This window comes from Chenopodium album, chromosome 20, assembly GCF_948465745.1.
Source record: "Chenopodium album chromosome 20, dcCheAlbu1.1, whole genome shotgun sequence".
In the NCBI taxonomy this organism is placed as follows: domain Eukaryota; kingdom Viridiplantae; phylum Streptophyta; class Magnoliopsida; order Caryophyllales; family Amaranthaceae; genus Chenopodium; species Chenopodium album.
This window is the reverse complement of record NC_137853.1, coordinates 24497917-24519669: the sequence shown is the minus strand read 5'-3', so window position 1 is coordinate 24519669 and position 21753 is coordinate 24497917. Positions and strand designations below refer to the sequence as shown.

At 35.6% G+C, this 21753-nt stretch overlaps 1 protein-coding gene across 1 annotated transcript; it reads left to right on the top strand.

Annotated features, from left to right (window-relative positions):
• Positions 1 to 17694: 17694 nt before the first annotated feature.
• Positions 17695 to 20718, top strand: LOC145599042 (WAT1-related protein At3g18200-like). The gene is made up of 7 exons (XM_081655454.1): positions 17695 to 17889; positions 18046 to 18108; positions 18236 to 18352; positions 18674 to 18935; positions 19120 to 19278; positions 19386 to 19537; positions 20280 to 20718. Exons 1-7 carry the CDS (start codon positions 17696 to 17698, stop codon positions 20446 to 20448), a joined length of 1116 nt encoding a protein of 371 aa, XP_081511580.1. The 5' UTR covers position 17695; the 3' UTR covers positions 20449 to 20718.
• The last annotated feature ends 1035 nt before the right edge of the window (positions 20719 to 21753 follow it).

Here is a 21753-nt window from a genome sequence, read left to right as displayed (position 1 = left end):
TGTCACACAACCAAGACAATCAACCCAAATTCAATCTAATGAAACCAAAATTATCACACAACCAATATGGCAACACCAAGACAGCAATAGGGCAGTAGCAAATGAACAACAATACCAACAATAATCGGAAGAAACAACAAGAATCAACACACACGGATTATACGTGGAAAACCCCTTCGATGTGAAGGATAAAAACCACGGGACCGTTTAAGGAGTCCACCCTAGCTTCTCTTATTGATAATTGAGGGTAAAATAAACCCAAATCAGTCTACAAAAGGTTTAACAACCCACCAACAACAACAAACAACAAGAGATCAAAATTAGAGAGCAAAAGAGTAGAATTCACCCAAGAAACAGCAGTTCTGTCCGAAGAAGATTCTGACCAAACCAGACCTCAAAACGACTATCCAACCGTCCAAAATGAAGCCCTTGATGTCAGTAGTAAGCTGTTAAAATTTGGGGACAATCCAACGGTGGAATGTCCGGTGACGGACAAATCTCTGAAAGCTGTCCCTGAAAATCCGACTCAAAAACCCTCACTTTTTGTGTGTGTTTTGTTCTGCTCTCCTTACTGCACTTGCTGCCCACTCTTAGCAAGAATTACCCCTTGATAATCTTGCTAAACAATCCACAAAAATAAGCCCCAAGATGGACTCATAATAACAAGTAAAATGTAATAAAATTTGGGCCATTCATGAAGACCAAAATAATGAACATTTTACCATAACTTGGGCTGGACCCCTAACACTTTTTACTCTTTTTCTTATATAGTTTCCCCATACCAAATGGTGCGATTAATAAAAAAAATGGAGGAAGTAGAACATTTGGCAGAGGGTATCCAAACTTATCTAACGTTGTATAAACTTTTTTTTTCCAGAATCTATATGAACTTGTATTGTATGAAAATAAGTAAAATTAATTCCAAGGGATTAGGGCCTTAAAGGTTTCCCAGATACAACGGTGAGAGGGATGTATACTTATGAATGTTATTCTGTATAAGTGTATAGACTTCTCCATTTAAAAAATGATTTAGAAAGGTTAACACATCCATCCAATACAATCTTAAACTCGTGAAAGCAGCATAAGAAATTGAAATTCTTATTCCTTCTAATTTTGCCATGTATGCCTTCTTTCTATCCCTCTTATCTCCTCTACTATTTATCTTTTTTTTGCTCCATACAACTATGCTGTATTATGCACTTCATTCCTCGTAAATGTGTTTCTAGAAAAAAGTTGGATTATTTTGGTACAATTGTCAGTAAGAAAACAAGATTAAACTCCTCTTATGGATCTTCGTTGACTGCTATTGACAACTTCAATTTCTGTCAATCAAGCTTTCAAGGATCCAACATAACTTTTTGCATAAGAAAACTCTATGAAATTGAGTTGTCATCACCAAGATTGTTTAGGGGAAACACTTTTTGATGCTGTACTACTGTGCCTTAGTAAAAGTTCCTATCTTTTTTTTGTGATGTTGAATATTCAACATGCTGTGATTGCAGGCTGGAGGCTCAGTGAGCACCACTGGACGTGTGCAGGGCCGCCTTGAAGTTTCTAGAGCTTTTGGGGATCGACAATTTAAAAAGGTAAATGCTAAATGCTAGTGTTTAATGTTTCGTTCAGTTATTCTTCATTAATTAGCTTTTTTCAAGAAGTGTAAATAATCTAGTTGATTTTTTACGACTATACAAGTAAAACAAGGTAACTATGAGATTAATTTGTTATTTTGAGGTCCTCGTGATTAATTTGTAAGTAGCACGTGTGATTCATTTGCATGGGGAAGTTGCAGCTGACACCATTGACTCCTGCAAGACAGGATTCATTGTTTTATGGGCTTGGGCTCATGAGAATTTCAAGTTTGTTGCTACATGCTTCTTATTGGTAGAATGGCAGTTTTGCTGTTTCTACCTTGAGAGCTTGTAGCATTGATTCTGTTTTGACTTTAGTTGTACAGGAGCGCTATTCACCACTCCCTCTATTCTTGTTAATGGGACTTACATGTCAGAGGCAATAGCTCTATTCTTGTTCTACTTGTCACTATTTTCAAAATGAACTCATTAATTGTAGGTGGGTGTTATCGCAACACCGCACATCCAGTCATTTGATCTCAGCGAAAAAGATCACTTCATTATTCTTGGCTGTGATGGCCTTTGGGGGGTATGGCTTTTTTCACTTCAATCTTTTTTGTCATAATTTTATGTCTTAATGTGGAGGTTTGTATGACAAATGGTTATGATTGTAGGTGCTTGGACCTAGTGATGCTGTGAATTTTGTGCACAAGCTTTTAAAAGTAAGTGAACTTTGTATTTGTTATTAGCTCCCTTTTACTATGGCTATAAGTCTTCTGAATATATTGCTTTATGTATTTTCATCAATGGCCTTCTGTTCTTTGAATTCAGACCAAGTCATCTTTGTATGTCTTCTGATTTCCATAAAGGTTATCTACAAATTACCTGGCTATAACATATTGATTGGCCAGTTTGCCTCGGGGTGTTTTTACATGTTAGTTGGTTACTCCTCTGTTGTGTGGTTCCATATGCAAGTGTCGGTATGTGTGCCTGCTTGGTCATAGTCTAGTAAACAAATGAATTTAAAAATAAAATAATTGAATTGAAGATTGTTGACTCGAATGAACAATACAAGAGGGGGGGTGAATTGTATTGTGGAGGAACTAGGGTAATTTTTGCGGAATTTTTAAAGAAACTTAAACAAAAACTTTAAAGTGCAAGAGAGATTTTACGTCGAAAACTTCTTTGCCCTAATCAAGAAGAAAAACCACGACCACAAGGGATTTTAAACTCAATTCTTAATAATAATAGGGCAAACAACCTATTACAAATTAAGACTCTAAACTCAAGTTCCTCTACGAACTTAAGTTCCCCCTCAACTGATCCCTCAATCAGTTGAGCTCTCAAATCTCTCTCTTTCTCCTTGCTTCACTCAAAGCAATCTACACACTCTAGAGTTTATCCAAACTCTTCCCCAATACAACTCAATATAAAACTCTAAGATGCTAAGTACAAAGACACTCAAGGACTTAAGTGGATTTTTGACTCTTTTCGAAAAGCTAAGAATTGTAATGCTCAAGTGTACTTTTCAAAACAGAAAACTAATCCTATTTATACAAGAGGAAATCAGTTGAAACTTTTACGTTTGCCTTAACTCCCACTACACCACAACTTCCATGAAATAAGGAAGTGTAGTTCGTGGATGCTTGGGCAGCAAGTTGAAGCATATCCAAGGAAGTGGTTTACTGCTCCCTTAATTTTCTCAACCTCCTTGACCAGGTAAAAGATCCGTTTTCAAAAGAGTTTTTACCAAGTCAGATTTTCCAAAATAATAGGATAAAATCAAAACAGAAAATCCTTTAATAAATAAGATATTTTTTTACTAAAAATATAGTTTTCCGAAATAAAATTAAAACCAGTTAAAGTAAATAAAATCTTTTATAAAATTAAATCCACTTAAATCCTATCAATTAACAATGTACTTAGCAAAAATACAAGAAGCCTAAAATAAACAATAAAGATATACAATAGACTCCTTGAAATTCTGTGAAGCTTCGACTCTGGAGCTTCAGTTCCTCACTCAAGGAACTTGGCTTCTGATTGTCTTCTATACTTATCCACAGCTCTTCCTTAGACCTTGTTCTATGCTCCATTCGGACTCTAGAACCTCGTTGCATATAAGAACCTGTCAAGTACATCAAAGCTAATAGACAAAAGTTAAAGCCCTTATGGGTTTGCTTAGGTTCCTTGAGTCATCATCAAAACTTAAGATCAACAAAGATGATGATCCCTGTATTTTTCAGCAGCCATAGGTAGCGTAATATATTACCATAATGGTGAATTGGACTGCAGTATTGTTGATTATTGCAGTTTACCTTCATACAAGGAGATTGGAATCAATATATATAATTTTGTCCACTTTTCCACCGCATCATATGTGCTTGAGGCAAGAGCATCCGAATATCTTCCACAAGTTCCAAGATACATTTTTTTTCTTTGTTTTTGGGTGAAAAACCAAATAGGAATAAGGCAATAGAGCTTAGATGTAGAATTCGAAGGGTTTAAGGGGTCGTTTGGTTGGATCTTTAGAAATGGATTGAAATAGAGTTAGTGTCCATTCTATCAATTTTATGGTTTGTTTAGGGATTTTATGTAAAGGAATCTCATACCAAGAGGATTCTATCTCCAACCCATCCCCCCTAGAATAGTAGAATCCCATACCCACCTCACCCCCAAAGATTCACAATCCATTCCTTTAAGGATTTTTTGTGAAAAACTACCTTTCATATACAACTTTTTATGAAAAACTACCTTTTAAAAAAATTGTTGTAAATGACTACCTCATTTTTAAAAAATGTTGTAAATGACTACCACTTGCCGGAATCTGGTCGTTGACTTTTAATTCCGGCGTTGACTAGACCATCCCCACCCCCTCCGCCTCCCTTTTCCTTTTCCGACCACCCCCACCCCCTCCGCCCCCCTTTTCCAATTTCCGACCACCCTTTCCGCCTCCTTTTTCCAATTTTCGACCACCCCACCCCCTGCACACATCCTTTTAGCCATCCCTTACCCCTTCTTGCAGCCCTCAAACAAATTATCAACTTCCGGCCACTCCCCTCCCTACCCCCACTTCCATTTCCGGCAGCAATTTTCGGCCACCCCTCCAACAAATTATCAATTTCTGATTTTCGACGCCGAATACTTCAAAACCCCTCAAAAAATTATCAATTTCTGGCCAAATTTCATCTCACCCACACATATCTCACCCTCGAATTCCCGCCCACCCTCCTTCACCCCCCTTGAAAACCTTACCCTTTTCAATTTCTGGATTTTGGGTTTTTTTTTTTTTTTTTTTTGAATTTTAGGTTTCAAAGACAATGAAGTATGGTTTTAATGGTGGTTACGGGGAAGAAGGGGTAGGGACGACTAGTTTAAAGGAGGTTTGCAAGAAGGGGTAAGGAGGGCTTGCAGGGGGTGGGGATGGTCGGAAATTAAATTAGGAAGGGAGGCGGAGGGACAACAAGCGCAATTTTCCGGCAGGGGTATGAGTAGGGGTAGTCTGAAACTGGACAAAGGGAAGGGGGAGGTGACGGCAAGGGGGTGGGGGTGGCTGAAAACTGGAAAAGGGAGGTGGAGGAGGGGGTGGGGGTGGTCGAAAATGGGAAAAAGCCGCCAAGTGGTCTAGTCAACGCCGGAAAAGTGAGTCAACGGCGAGATTCCGGCAAGTGGTAGTCATTTACAACATTTTTTAAAGAAGAGGTAGTCATTTACAACAATTTTTTTAAAAGGTAGTTTTTCACAAAAAGTTGTATATAAAAGGTAGTTTTTCACAAAAAATCCTTCCTTTAAATTAAATGTAAAAACCATTCTAACAAACAAACCAAAAAAGTTTGGATTAGTATGGGGTTTAGAATCCACGCCTCCCTAACATGATATCTCATACCAATCCATTCTAGTTGAAAACAAACGACCCTAAGAGGATCGAAAATACAGATGTTTAGTTAAAGAGGGGGGACTAGAGGAAACATGATAGAAGAGAATCACAAATTTTCAGAAATGTGGCAGGAATCTGAACAATACAACTAGAATTGTTCCTGTTGCTCAGACTTGGTTACTCGCATAGTCATCAGACATGAGTATGTGTCCAGCTAGGGTATTTTGCAAATTCCTTGATTTTGGCCTAAAGTGAAGTGTCATGGATTGGACATGGGCACTTGGAAGTGAAATGAAGCGTAAGTAACATGGATCTTAACTATAATATAAATAAATCCTTGAGGTACAGCTTTAAAATTGAATTCTTATGGTGTTGGCATGGTAACAGAGGCAGGACATATCATTGTGCATTCATAAATCTCAAGTGGTTTATTTGATGTGGTCTTTCTGTCACAGGAGAATGTACCTGTTGCTGCTGTGTGTCGCCTGCTTGTCAGAGAAGTTGTTCTTGAGAGAGGTTGCAAGGATAACTGCACTGCAGTTGTAATTGTTTTCAGACGCAATTAGGCTACACTTCATTTAGTCACTGTTTCAGGAAGTTGGCATATTGAATATGTTCAAGTTTAATGAGCTGAGAGGCTTGACAGCAGTGCCTGTATATCTAAATATATGCAGATTTGCCTTTATGTTGTGCAATATGTATCTTCCCAAATTACAAAATATTATGGCATAGGATGGGAGGGTCCTGTAGAATTTGTAGTTCGGCCATACAGGACTGTGGTGTACGTATGTAATTTGCTCACTTTTCACTTTGCCTTGATGAATGATATCAATTGATTTGCTGCATTGGTCGTCATGCGTATACCTACCCTCATAAATGAATTTTTGCATTGGTCCTGTAGTATTAGTTTTGCATTTGTTTCACATGCAATCACAAATGAATAACACATAGACAAAGTCTCAATTTTTTTTCAGAAGCTAATGTTGGTTTATAATAACATAAATACTATAATAATCCGGTTGAGGCACTGCTTCCAACGTCTTGTGTTTATTTTTTACTCCTTCCATTTTTTCACATTTACTTTGGGTCTGTTCACATTTACTGAGCTGAACTGAACTGAACTGAACTTATTGGAGCTGAACTGAAATGAACTGAAAATTAGTAAATGTGAATAGACCCTTTATTACTATAGACGCTCAAATTAAGTAAAAATGAAAATAGAGATCATACATGTGAATATATATATTTTTTAAAATAGTGAATATCTTTTCTCTTAAAGTTGAGAGATACGGATAGAAAGTAAAAAAGCAAGTAGAACTTGGATGGTAAAGGAGTATTTGACTATTTGGTAAAATTATTGCGAAAATTATATCTATTCATTAAGTGAATATACCACAATACGAATACTTATTTGTTGATCTTAAGTTTTGATGATGACTCAAGGAACCTAAGCAAACCCATAAGGGCTTTAACATTTGTCTATTAGCTTTAATGTGTTGACAGGTTTTATATGCAACGATATTCTAGAGTCAGAATGGAGCATGGAACAAGGTCAAAGGAAGAGCTATGGATGAGCATAGAAGACAATCAGAAGCCAAGTTCCTTGAGTGAGGAACTGAAGCTCCAGAGTCGAAGCTTCACTGAGTTCCAAGAAGTCTATTGTAACTTTATTATTTATTTTAGACTTCTTGTATATATGTTAAGTACTTTGATTATGGATAGGATTTTAAGTGGATTTAATTTCAGATTTTATTTTCCTTGTTTAAAAAGATTCTATTTTATTTTCGGAAAATTATCTTTTAAACTATTCTATTTTCTTAAAGATTTTCTGTTTAATTCTATCCTAATATTTTGGAAAATCTGACTTGGTAAAATCTCCTTTGAAAACTCTTTTTAAACGGATCTTTTACTTGGTCAAGGAAGTTGAGAAATTTAAGGAAGCAGTAAACCACTTCCTCAAGTATACTTCAGCTTGTTGCCCAAGCCTCCACGAACTACACTTCCTAGTTTCATGGGAGTTGTGGTGAAGTGGGAGTCAAGGCAGACGTAGGAGTTTTTCAACTGATTTCCTCTAGTATAAATAGAATTAGTTTTCTATTTTGAAGAGTACACTTGAGCATTACAATCTTCTAAGCTTTTCGAAAAGAGTCAAAATCCACTTAAGTCCTTGAGTGTCTTTGTACTTAGCATCTTAGAGTTTTAATTCGAGTTGTATTGGGGAAGAGTTTGGATAAACTCTAGAGTGTGTAGATTGCTTTGAGTGAAGCAAGGAGAAAGAGAGAGATTTGAGAGCTCAACTGATTGAGGGATCAGTTGAGGGGGAACTTAAGTTCGTAGAGGAACTTGAGTTTAGAATCTTAATTTGTAATAGGTTGTTTGCCCTATTAAGAATTGAGTTTAAAATCCCTTGTGGTCGTGGTTTTTCTTCTTGATTAGGGCCAAGAATTTTTCCACGTAAAATCTCTCTTGCACTTTAAAGTTTTTGTTTAAGTTTCTTTTAGAATTCCGCAAAAATTACCCCAGTTCCTCCACAATACAATTCACCCCCCCTTTTGTATTGTTCATTCGAGTCAACATTATTTTTAAAGTGCAGCAAATGATATCGTTTTGTATAGGGTATAACCAATGCCACACTGCACCTAGGTGTAACTAAAAAAAAATCTCACTTATTTAGATTATGTTTATTTTATTAAAGAAAACGAAAACGGGTCACGGTAATCCAAAGAAGAGAGTTTAGAACACCTACAAGCCTAAAAAAGATTTCATTTCAAAATCAATTGACAATGAATAAAAGAGTAGCTCATTGTTTTTTTTTTAAAAAAAAAAAAAAATCAAGATTACAAAGTGGTTAATATTGCTGATTTTCTCCCATGTAAAACAATTCATATGTGGACAACATCGTATTTCAATAGATTACTTGATGAAAATGATTTTGAGATCATGCTAATTATACAAGGTAGATCATTAATCTTATTTTATTTAATTTTCTTTAAGAAAAGAAAAACAAATAAACAACCTTGTAAAAATAAATATATTGTCGAAATACAATCAATAACAATAAGTAATAATTTATGAAGTCAACGGTACAAATCTCACTCATAAATTTATTGTTGGTACGTAATGGAGAAATCAATTTGGGCCTAACACAATGAATAATGATTGGTAATTGACCTACCTGTACAACATGCCATGCTTCAACTTTGTCTCCTAATAAAGATTCAATGTTTTAGACAATTAGTTATGCAATCACTTGAGAATAATTCCATGCTATGAATTTGAGGAACCTAATTAACTGCCAAATCAAATCAACAAAGAACACAATCGTGTTATGGGTTGTAAAAATGCTAAAGAAATTTGGGATTTACTTCAAGTAACTCATGAAGGAACTAACGAAGTGAAACGCTCTAAAATTGACTTGCTTATGTCAAAATATGAACGGTTTGAAATGCAACCAAAAGAATCAATTCAGGAAATGTTAACTAGATTTACTAACATTATTAATGAGCTTGTTTCTCTTGGAAAACAAATCCCTATTGATGAGCAGGTCAGAAAAGTTCTAAGAAGCCTCCCTCAAGATGAGAGATGGAGAGCCAAGGTAACAGCCTTACAAGAAACAAAGGACTTCACAAAGTTCAACATTGAGCAACTTGCTGGTTCCCTCATGACTCATGAGTTGCACCTGGGAACAAGCAACAGTGAAGGAAACCGAGGAAAAGGCTTGGCTCTCAAAGCCGGAGATCAAGAAGAATCTGAAGTAGATGAAGAAGAGGCAGCTATGCTGGTGAGAAGGTTCAAAAGAATGTTCAACAGAAACAACAGGTCAAGGAACTTCACCAAGAAAACCTCTACTTCAAAGGCTGACTCTGGTTGTCACAAATGTGGATCACTGGAACACTTCATTCGTGAGTGTCCACTTTGGGAAACAGAGAAAGGTAAACGGAAGGCAAAGGAACAAGTTAAGAGAAACTACAACAAAACTCCTTTCAACAAAACAGACATTAGGAAGGCTATGATAGCTGCATGGGGAGATTCTGAAAGTGAGGATGAAGAGGAACAACCTGAAGAAGAAACAGCTCATCTGTGTTTGATGGCCAAACGTGATGACAAGGCTTACAATGATGAGCTTGCTAAAGAGGTATTCCTTGATCCTAATGTACTTATAACTTATACTAAAGATACTCTCATTGATTTAGTGTTTGAAATGGAAGATGAATGGACTCACACTAGTATTCGTCTAGGTGAGTGTCAAAGAGCTCTCAAAGTCTGCAAGGAACACAGTACGTGGATTGAAAATCAACGAACTGATGTGCAAAGCAGATTTTTTGAACTTTTTGACAAGAATCTTCTCTTAAAAGAAATGCATGAGAAACTCAAGTTTGAAAATATTATGGTTAATGTAGAACTGACTCAATACAAACTAGCTAATGCTGAAATATCTCCAAGTTCCTCCTCTGAATCTTTGCCTAAATTTAATGAGGATTTTGAAAAATTAAAATTTGATCTTGATGAGTTAAGAATTGAAAAGGCAAAATTGGAGAAGGAACTTGAGCTTCGAAAAGAAAGATGCATTAGTCATGTTGGAATTCCTAAGTGGATTGAGAATGCTCAAACCAAAAGAACTGAAGGTCTAGGATTCATACGTTCAAAGCATAAGAACAAGAAAAAATATGTAGACCTGCCTAGCTATAAAGTATGTACCTTCTGTGGTAAAACTGGCCATCTTGTTGCTACTTGTAACAAGAAGGAACAGTCTGTTAACAAGAATGTTAGGCAAGTTTGGGTAAAGAAATCTGATATTGCTTCAACGTCCAAGGAACCCAAGGAAACCTGGGTTCCTGAATCTAACCAATGAGTTCTTTTGCAGGTCCTAGTGAGGGGGAACAACACGTGGTACCTCGACAGTGGTTGTTCAAAGCATATGACAGGAGACAAATCAAAGTTTCTCTCACTAGAGGCCTATCCAGGAGGAACTGTGACCTTTGGAGACAACAAGAAGGGTGAAGTAATCGCTAAAGGAAAAGTTGGAAGGTCCAGTTCTCATTCAATAGAAAATGTACTTTTGGTCGAGGGTTTAATGCACAATTTGCTGAGCATATCACAATTTTGTGATAAAGGAAACTCTGTAAGTTTTACCTCTGATTCATGCAACATCATTAATGATAAAACAGGAAGGGTTGTTCTTGAAGGAACTAGAAAAGGGAACACATACATTGTGGATCTGAATTCTGTTCCAAGGAACAACCTTACCTGCCTGAGTGCCATTAATGATGATCCTTTATTATGGCATAGACGTTTTGGACATGCTAGCTTCTCACTCATGGATAAAATTAGAGCAAGGAACTTGGTCATAGGGCTTCCCTCAGTCAAGTTCCTCATACAACATATTTGTGATGCATGTGTGAGAGGCAAGCAAGTCAGGTCCTCCTTCAAAAGCAAAAACATGGTCAGCACCACAAAGCCATTGGAGCTAATCCATATGGATTTGTGTGGCCCCATGCGTGTTCAAAGTAGAAGTGGAAAGAAATATGTTTTAGTTATTATTGATGATTTTTCTAGATTTACTTGGGTGATTTTCTTGTCTAGCAAGGATGAGACTTTTGATGAATTTGTGTCCTTTTCCAAAAGAGTTCAAAAGTCAAGTGGAAATCAAATTATCCACATTCGATCAGATCATGGAACAAAGTTTGAGAATTCAAGATTCGATGACTTTTGCAAAGAAAATGGCATGGATCATAACTTTTCAGCTCCAAGAACTCCTCAACAGAACGGAGTTGTTGAAAGGAAGAACAGGACTCTAGAAGACATGGCAAGAACTATGCTCATAGAAAGTGGTCTTCCAAGGAACTTCTGGGCTGAAGCTATTAATACTGCTTGTTATATTATTAATAGAGTTATGATGAGACCAATCATCAATAAGACTCCTTATGAACTGTTTAAGGGCAGAAAACCCAATATTTCTCACTTTCGAGCTTTTGGATGCAGGTGTTTTGTCCATAATAATGGGAAAAGGAACATAGGAAAATTTGATGAAAGAAGTGATGAAGCTGTGTTCCTTGGCTATGCATCAAATAGCAAGGCTTACAGAGTTTACAATAAAAATACATTGTGTGTAGAAGAAAGCATTCATGTGATATTTGATGAATCTAATATGATTATGAATGTACAGGAACAAGACATTAATGATTATGAAATTGGAATGATTAGAGACAGGAAAGAAGAGGAAGAAGCCTCCAAGCAAACCAAGGAAGTAAGAGAGGAACCTGAGCAAGAACATCAAGAAAATGCTGAAGTTCTTGATCAAGAAACCCCGGAGGAACAAGATCATGGAGAATCCGGCGACGAGGAAAATGCAGAAGAAACCGAAGAAGAAGTGCCTCAAATTGGAGTTCCTGCTAGAGAGTTTCATCCAAAGCCATTCAAATATCAAGGCTCTCATCCAACAGATCTTATTATAAGTGATATTGGCAAAGGAACTCAGACCAGATCACAGATGAGGAACTTCTGTGCCTTCCAAGCCTTCTTATCCACAATTGAGCCAAGAAATCATGATGAAGCTCTGAAGGATGCTGACTGGATAATTGTCATGCAAGATGAACTAAATGAGTTTGAAAGGAACAAGGTCTGGCATCTTGAAGAGAAACCAGAACACAAAAAGGTTATAGGGCTCAAGTGGGTATTCAGGAACAAGCTGGATGAATATGGAACAATTGTGAGAAACAAGGCCATACTTGTTGTGAAGGGCTACAATCAGCAAGAAGGTATTGATTTCGAAGAAACTTTTGCTCCTGTTGCTAGATTAGAAGCTATTAGAATATTAATTGCTTTTGCTTCTTTCATGGGTTTCAAACTGTATCAAATGGATGTTAAATGTGCTTTCCTAAATGGTTTTCTTGAAGAGGAGGTGTACGTAGAACAACCTCCTGGTTTCGAAAATCCCCAATTTCCTAATTATGTCTTTAAGCTTGATAAAGCTCTTTATGGGCTGAAACAAGCTCCTAGAGCTTGGTATGAAAGGCTCTCTAAGTTCCTTCTTCAAAATGATTTTAAAAGAGGAAAAGTAGATAAAACTTTGTTTTTAAAATCTGAAGGAACTGATTTACTAGTTGTTCAAATATATGTTGATGATATTATTTTTGGAGCAACTAACGAAAACTTGTGCAAGTACTTTGCTGAGCTAATGAGTGGTGAATTTGAGATGATCATGATGGGGGAACTCAACTTCTTCCTTGGACTACAAATCAAACAAACAGAAAGAGGTATTGCAATTCACCAACAAAAGTATGTCAAGGAACTACTGAAGAAATATAATCTTGACCAAGCAAAGACCTACCATACACCTATGGGATCAGGCACAAGGTTAGATGAAGATCTACAAGGAACTAGTGTAGATCAAACTGGATACAGAGAAGTGATACTTTTGATTTAAAAGGTTTTGCAGATGCTGACTATGCAGGGGATCTGGTGAACAGAAAAAGTACTTCAGGGATGATTCAGTTTCTTGGGCCATGTCTAGTTTCTTGGGGATCCAAGAAACAGAACACAGTGGCCTTGTCAACTGCTGAAGCTGAATATGTGGCAGCTGCTGCTTGTTGTTCTCAAGTACTCTAGATAAAAAAACAACTAAGAGACTATGGTATGAAGTATAATTGCATTCCTATTTACTGTGATAATACTAGTGCCATATGCATTTCAAAAGATCCAGTTCATCATTCTCGTGTGAAGCATATTCATATAAGGCATCATTTTCTTAAGGATAATGTGGAAAAAGGCTTAATTAAATTAGATTTTTGTGAAACTGAAAATCAAATTGCTGACATTCTTACTAAGCCTTTGAGCAGGGACAAATTTGAAAAGATGCTCATGGAACTTGGAATGATATAATTGAGTTAGAAGACCTCAAGTTTCCCCAAGGTATAAGTCAATTGTGCATGCATTATATGTGTCTTACACAATGTGTATATGTGAAAACATAGTCCTGAGCATTAGAATGTATGGCAATACATATGGGATTGTGGCTGTATGTGAAGAAATCAAATTGCACTTGCTTATCTATATTACTAACAAGCTATGTTGATTTGTTCCAAGTTGCTCCTAATATGTTGATTCAGGGGGAAAAATCAAAGTCACCTGCTGTTAAGAGGCTTGAAGCAAGCTCTGATCGATTCATCGCTGGTCTCTGCATTCATCTCAAGTGGTGTGAGATAAGTAAGTATACTGAACTTCTTGATATTCTTGAGGCTCAAAATTGGGTTAAGTTGTTTAGTGAATGTTATGACAATGTGATTGCTCATGCTCCGTTAAAAGAATTTTGTGCAAATTTTAAGAATGTGAATGGTGTGTGTACTAGCCGAGTTAAAAATAAGAAAATTAGTTTTGATGCTGATGATTTGGCTGCTGTGTTTGGAACTCCTAATGAGGGGTTTGATGAGTATTTTAAAGGAGAAACTGAATTAAGTATTGATGATGTTTCTATTGAAAAGATTGTTGAGTCAATTGGGGGTAAAGCTTCCAAAGTGAAAACCAATCATAACCTGTTCTCTCCTATCCAAAAATTGTTGTTTGTCTTTGTTCATATGGCCATAATACCAAGAACTCAGCACAGGAACGAGGCTAATCACCTTGATGCTGTGCTCATGTACTGCCTTGAAAACAAAATACAAATAAACTTCCCTTCCCTAATGATCCAGCACCTCTCTCACTGCATCGCCAACCATTTGAAGGTTGGATATGCTAACTTGTTGATCACTCTCCTAGAAAGCTGTGGTGTCTCCATGACAAATTATGAAAGCCTCAAACTAAAAACAAACCATTTTGTGCAACCAAGAACCCTTGAGGCCAGAAACCTAACGGTTGTAAATGGAGTAACCCAATTCCTCTCCAAATCTCTCCCAAAAACCAAGCAGGATGAAGGTAGTGTGAAGAAAATGGAGGAAGAGGAGTTGGATAGATGGCTGGAGGAGGAGGACAGTGAGGGTGAGGGAGAAAAGAAGACTAAGGAAGTGCTCATAATGCCTGCAAAGAGTGCTCCTAGTGTTGGAAAGAGGAAGAGTACAAGGTTGGCCTTTAGGCCAAAAGGCAAAGACAAGGCTGAATCTACTGCTGTAGTAGATTTATGTGATGAAAAGGGAGAAGAGAGAACTTTGGTTCAGGGGGAACAGGGCACCTTTGTGCAAGAAACTAGAGGAAGTCAGTCTGTTCCAGCAGGAGAAGGTCTAGGGTTTGCAGGATTTAACTCTGTCAGTGCTGCCTTGGAATTAAAGAATCTCAAGGGTACAGTGCAAAAGCTGGTGGATGCACAACCTGCTCTGGTTCAGAGAATTGAGGCTCTAGAGAAGATGGTGTCAGACTTGGCAAAGGCTTCTACTGAGCTCACAACAGCAGTGCAGCAGAGCACCTCCACTATATCTCAAGGGCAGTCAGATCTTTTGAGGAAGCTGGAGGATCTGGTCATTGAAGAAGTTCCAGCAGAAGATGCAGGAGAAGAGCATCTATCCTCTGCCCCTGAAGCCTAATTCTGTTTCTCTTATATTTTAGCTATCAAACTTTTTGATTTTTGAACTTGGTCTGGATTGAACACTTTGTTTTATTTAGCTTATTTTGGTCTGTAAACGCTTAAAACAGGGTATTTTGCTTTTTGGATGTTCTGCAGGAACATCAGTTTGTTTATATGGATGTTGCATGCTTGCTTTATGACTATTTGCATACTATTTCTGCCTATATGTGCTTTGTTCTATGCTTTGGACACCAACCATTATCATGGTGCTGTGTTTAGATGTATATATTTGTGTGCATTAATTTTGATGAACGCCAAAAGGGGGAAAAGAAGGCAAACTCAATTGTTGACAAGTTCTCCATCCATCTAAAACTAGAAGGTATAATTTAATTTTCATTTATTTTCATTTCATTCAGTTCCTTGTTAATTTTTAAAGCTAGTTCATTTTTATCTTAAGTAGTTTTTTTTTTCTTTTTCTGATTGTCTTTCAATTTTATTTATGAGTTTGCTTAGGTTTGTCATTCATCAAAAAGGGGGAATATTGTTGATCTTAAGTTTTGATGATGACTCAAGGAACCTAAGCAAACCCATAAGGGCTTTAACATTTGTCTATTAGCTTTAATGTGTTGACAGGTTTTATATGCAACGATATTCTAGAGTCAGAATGGAGCATGGAACAAGGTCAAAGGAAGAGCTATGGATGAGCATAGAAGACAATCAGAAGCCAAGTTCCTTGAGTGAGGAACTGAAGCTCCAGAGTCGAAGCTTCACTGAGTTCCAAGAAGTCTATTGTAACTTTATTATTTATTTTAGACTTCTTGTATATATGTTAAGTACTTTGATTATTGATAGGATTTTAAGTGGATTTAATTTCAGATTTTATTTTCCTTGTTTAAAAAGATTCTATTTTATTTTGGGAAAATTATCTTTTAAACTATTCTATTTTCTTAAAGATTTTCTGTTTAATTCTATCCTAATATTTTGGAAAATCTGACTTGGTAAAATCTCCTTTGAAAACTCTTTTTAAACGGATCTTTTACTTGGTCAAGGAGGTTGAGAAATTTAAGGAAGCAGTAAACCACTTCCTCAAGTATACTTCAGCTTGTTGCCCAAGCCTCCACGAACTACACTTCCTAGTTTCATGGGAGTTGTGGTGAAGTGGGAGTCAAGGCAGATGTGGGAGTTTTTCAACTGATTTCCTCTAGTATAAATAGAATTAGTTTTCTATTTTGAAGAGTACACTTGAGCATTACAATCTTCTAAGCTTTTCGAAAAGAGTCAAAATCCACTTAAGTCCTTGAGTGTCTTTGTACTTAGCATCTTAGAGTTTTAATTCGAGTTGTATTGGGGAAGAGTTTGGATAAACTCTAGAGTGTGTAGATTGCTTTGAGTGAAGCAAGGAGAAAGAGAGAGATTTGAGAGCTCAACTGATTGAGGGATCAGTTGAGGGGGAACTTAAGTTCGTAGAGGAACTTGAGTTTAGAGTCTTAATTTGTAATAGGTTGTTTGCCCTATTGAGAATTGAGTTTAAAATCCCTTGTGGTCGTGGTTTTTCTTCTTGATTAGGGCCAAGAAGTTTTCCACGTAAAATCTCTCTTGCACTTTAAAGTTTTTGTTTAAGTTTCTTTTAGAATTCCGCAAAAATTACCCCAGTTCCTCCACAATACAATTCACCCCCCCTCTTGTATTGTTCATTCGAGTCAACATTATTTTTAAAGTGCAGCAAATGATATCGTTTTGTATAGGGTATAACCAATGCCACACTGCACCTAGGTGTAACTAAAATAAAATCTCACTTATTTAGATTATGTTTATTTTATTAAAGAAAACGAAAACGGGTCTCGGTAATCCAAAGAAGAGAGTTTAGAACACCTACAAGCCTAAAAAAGATTTCATTTCAAAATCAATTGACAATGAATAAAAGAGTAGCTCATTGTTTTTTTTTTAAAAAAAAAAAAAAAATCAAGATTACAAAGTGGTTAATATTGCTGATTTTCTCCCATGTAAAACAATTCATATGTGGACAACATCGTATTTCAATAGATTACTTGATGAAAATGATTTTGAGATCATGCTAATTATACAAGGTAGATCATTAATCTTATTTTATTTAATTTTCTTTAAGAAAAGAAAAACAAATAAACAACCTTGTAAAAATAAATATATTGTCGAAATACAATCAATAACAATAAGTAATAATTTATGAAGTCAACGGTACAAATCTCACTCATAAATTTATTGTTGGTACGTAATGGAGAAATCAATTTGGGCCTAACACAATGAATAATGATTGGTAATTGACCTACCTGTACAACATGCCATGCTTCAACTTTGTCTCCTAATAAAGATTCAATGTTTTAGACAATTAGTTATGCAATCACTTGAGAATAATTCCTTGCTATGAATTTGAGGAACCTAATTAACTGCCAAATCAAATCAACAAAAACAACTTTTTATTTATTAAATTATTTTACTTCCAATCAAATTGTAAGTTGTAATTCATAAGATAATATGCACATGAAAATATTCTAAATATGCAGTTAATTATAATGTATGCATTGCATGATGGCTAGCTACGATGTCACTTTGGGATTTTTTATTTTTTTTTATTATTAATTTATTTATATATTTATGTATATTATATATTCATATTTTTTGGTTGAGAAGTTGGTCCATAAATATCATATAAGTAACTTGATCAATATAACATATGCCTCAAGCACAAAGTGTAAAATTATAAATACTAATTTATAAAAAAATATGGCAAATTTGAGTAAATGTTCAGAGAAAATGAAGTTGTTAATGGGATTACTTGCACTTCAATTATGTTTTGCTGGGTATCACATAGTCTCTAGAGTTGCTTTGAACATTGGTGTTAGTAAAGTTGTATATCCAGTTTATAGGAACATCATTGCTTTGCTCTTATTAGGTCCTATTGCCTATTTTCTCGAGAGGTAAGTATTCGTGTTGCTTCTTGTTGTCCCTTACTTGCATTATGTTTGTCTCTTACATATAATAGATACATATATGTAATCATGTACATTACAGTAATTACACTTATGTGTTCAATAGTGGTTATGAATCGTGTACTTCCATCATATGTATTGCAGGAAAGAGAGACCGCCTTTAACTTTCTCCTTGCTGGTGCAATTTTTCTTTCTGGCACTTCTAGGGTACGTTGTAAAAACTAGTATCACTTAAATTTCTAGCCCTGTTTTTAATTTTGTTTTTTTGTTTTTTCTTTTTTTTTTTCAGAGAAGTTTAAAGAAAGTCTTACATTTTTACTTGTATGTGCAATAGGGTCACTGCAAATCAAGGATTCTACATTTTGGGTTTGTATTATGCATCTCCTACTTTCGCATCAGCAATGCAAAATTCGGTTCCTGCAATTACGTTTGTTTTGGCCAGTTTTTTAAGGTAATTAACTGGTTCTTTTAGTTCTTCTTGACTTCAATTATCTTCCCTCAATAAAAAAAACTAACAGTTCAAAAGAAATGCTTTATGTAATTGGTAAATTTTAAGGAGATTGTTCATAGAATATTATGGAATTACTTAACACCCATTATTGATCCCTTTGTCTTATGAGTTTCAATAAGACAGACATACTCAAAACCAATCAAAATTTGACTCATTTTTCACTTTGACAATACTATGTTTTATTTGGTCTCTTGGTATCGTGAATTCGTGAGTCTACTTCAGAAATTGATTGTTTAGCTTATATTGTGTATAATTTTGTAGACTAGAAGAAGTAAACATATTCAGGAGACATGGGCTAGCAAAAGTTGTGGGAACGATTGCAAGTGTTGGTGGAGCAACCATCATAACTTTGTACAAAGGCTTTCCTCTATTGCACCTTACAGAGCAACCTCATGGGAATAACTTTGTCGCAGAAAATGGAGATATGGCAGTAGCATCTCCTATTACGACACAGAACTTTACTTGGGGCTGCATTTTCCTTCTCGGACATTGCTTCTCATGGGCTGGTTGGATGGTTTATCAGGTTAGCCTTATAAATTGTAACATTCAGTTAGCTGGTAAAGTTTTGATGGTAATACTATGAAGTATGAAGTGAATGCACAAACATGAAATCTCCCTCATTTTGTCGCGCATGGTTACAGCATTTGGTAAGGTGGTCACAACGAAAATAGATATATAACAGATCAAAATGAATTTATTTTTGTCAGGCATCAGTGCTAAAGAAGTACCCTGCAAAACTATCCCTTACATCATACACATGCTTCTTCGGATTAGTACAATTTCTGGCTATTGCAGCCTTTGCAGAGACAGATATCGAGCACTGGAAAATCGCATCAGGAGAGGAGGTTTTAACCATTCTGTATGCGGTAAGTAATTCTTGCCTAGTTTTATTTGTACAAATAAAAAAAAAAAAAAAAAAAAAAAAAAAAAAAAAAAACTGATTCTTACATATGTTATCAAATAAAATGTGCAGGGGATCATAGCATCTGGAGTGGTGATTTCCCTACAAACATGGTGCATTCATAAAGGAGGCCCTGTATGTGTAGCTGTATTCCAACCAGTACAAACAATATTAGTTGCTATTATGGCTGCTCTCTTTCTTGGTGATCAACTCTACTCTGGAGGGTAAGTCATTCTTTTAAGATTAATGTGTTATGCATAATTATCTCAAAAAAAAATTTCACATTTTTCGACCACACGGTAACAAAAATAAACTCAACTTTGCAAAATTCTCTTTTCTTTTCACTACTTTTTTTAAGTGAAAATTTTCCTTTAATAGAGAAGTGTGGTGATTTTGATCAGCTCCCCATATAATTTTGATCTTTTAATCTAAGTAAAGTTAGAAATAGCAGTCATAAAACATTGTTGTTTATAATTATATGGCACTTTTAATAGCTTCCTTAAACATAGGAGTATAAACTTTTCAATAATACTTCGTGAATTATAATAAGTTTATAAATATGGACAAGAGTGCAAAATGTTTATTGTGCACCAAAAAATACAAGTGCATATGTAAAAGAACATATAAGTGGTTAGAGCTTCCCTTCCGATTTCAGGAGATTCTAAGATCGATTCTTGCCCATGCCCTTGTGGCTCTCTAAACACTAAAAGAACATACCACGGTATCACCACATTAAAAGGATAAACATTCTTTTATTTATTATAATAGTTACAATTATAAAACCTTCATATTCTTTTACACAAGTAATTATATTATATTTGGTGCACAATGAGCACTATGCACTCTGATCCACCATCAAAATAGATATCGATCTACCATACTTCCGTTTGTAATTTAAGTCATACCCATTGCTTATTTTCCCTTCATATGTTTAACAAATTCATTAATATTTTTTTTCTAATGCAGGATATTAGGAGCAATAATCATAACAATAGGCCTTTACATGGTGTTATGGGGTAAATCAAATGAATATAACAAGGTATACCAAGAAACAGAAGATGATCAATTGACAAAACATCTTATAGACAACAAAGAAGAAGCACGAGAAGATTCAATCACATCTGACATCCCTTGAAATCAGCAAGTTGCTAATGATTAATGAAATACAGTTACTAAAGAATTGAAAGAGAACTTCAGCATGACAGCACATACAAATGTAAATCATGTTTTCTTGTCTATATGGTTATGGTGGAGGTCTTTGAGCCTCTAAATTTAAGGTTTTAATTAGAGAGCTTAACCCCCTCAATTGTATATTCTTGTATTAGTTTAATAGAAACTTTGATTGTGTCGATTAATTGAACCAACATATAATTTCGACGCCAATCATTAATATTAGTACGTAGTAATATTGATTGATGTATTTCCCACCCAAAGTATTGGTGAATTGTGGAATTATTATACGAATCAAAAAGTGGACATTTATTCGCTAATGAGCTCTAATATTAGGGTCTATTCTGTTCAGTTAAGTTAAATTCTGATATGGGTTGTCCAAGTTCAAATTATAACTAAAATAAGTTTTAATAAGATCTAATAAGGTTAGATAAGTTCAGACAAGATTAGATAAGTTCAAATAAGTAAACATCTGGTGAATAGAACATACCTTTAAATACTTTGCGTATTAAAAAAATTTTACAACTTTCGAACAAGAAAAGGGAGAGCAAAGCTAGAAAGAAAATGGGCATGAGAGAGTACGTTCATGAACTACTCGTGAACAAGCCTGAACAAAATTATAAACATAGATTGTTTAACGAGCCAAGCTTAAACAAATTCACGTTTGACATGTTGATTGATTGAAGTTATTGAATTAAGTATTTTGGTATGCTTGGTCAAGAAATATTACTCATTTAAAGCTTGTTTAAAGCTCTAACAAATTTTTTTTTTTTTTTTAAAAACAATTGAAGCCCTAAACTTTCTTTAACATCTTTGGGCACTAATAAATCTTTGTAAAAAAATGTTAATTAATGCCTATTTATTAGATGCAAAGGAAATATGCTCATTCTATTAACGGAATAAATGTGAACAAAACACAAAACTTAGAATGGGAAATCTATGCTAGACTTGAAAGGAGAAAAAAAATCATGAAATCCTGTACGAAGGGCTCGCCACACGCTCGTCTTCATTGTTGCTAATCATTTCTTGCCGCCTGGAGGGTTTGGAAGTTTGTTGGCATCAACAAGATCTTGAATACCATCCTTCAAATTCCAGCATTGTTCGGTAGAGTGACCCCTTCCTTGATGGAACTTGCAATGGGCGTTGGGGTTCCACATGGCGCTCCTTTCTTCAGGTTTAGGCTCCGGAAATGGCCCAATGGGTGTGATCAAGCCTTGATCGTAAAGGCGATCAAAGGCTGCATCATGAGTCATTCCTAAAGGAGTGTAGG

Coding starts and splice junctions, on each gene's coding strand:
- LOC145599042 (XM_081655454.1), top strand. CDS start 17,696: ATGGCAAATTTGAGTAAATGTTCAGAGAAAATGAAGTTGTTAATGGGA. Junction 17,890..18,045: donor ATTGCCTATTTTCTCGAGAG/GTAAGTATTCGT, acceptor TATGTATTGCAG/GAAAGAGAGACCGCCTTTAA. Junction 18,109..18,235: donor TTCTTTCTGGCACTTCTAGG/GTACGTTGTAAA, acceptor TATGTGCAATAG/GGTCACTGCAAATCAAGGAT.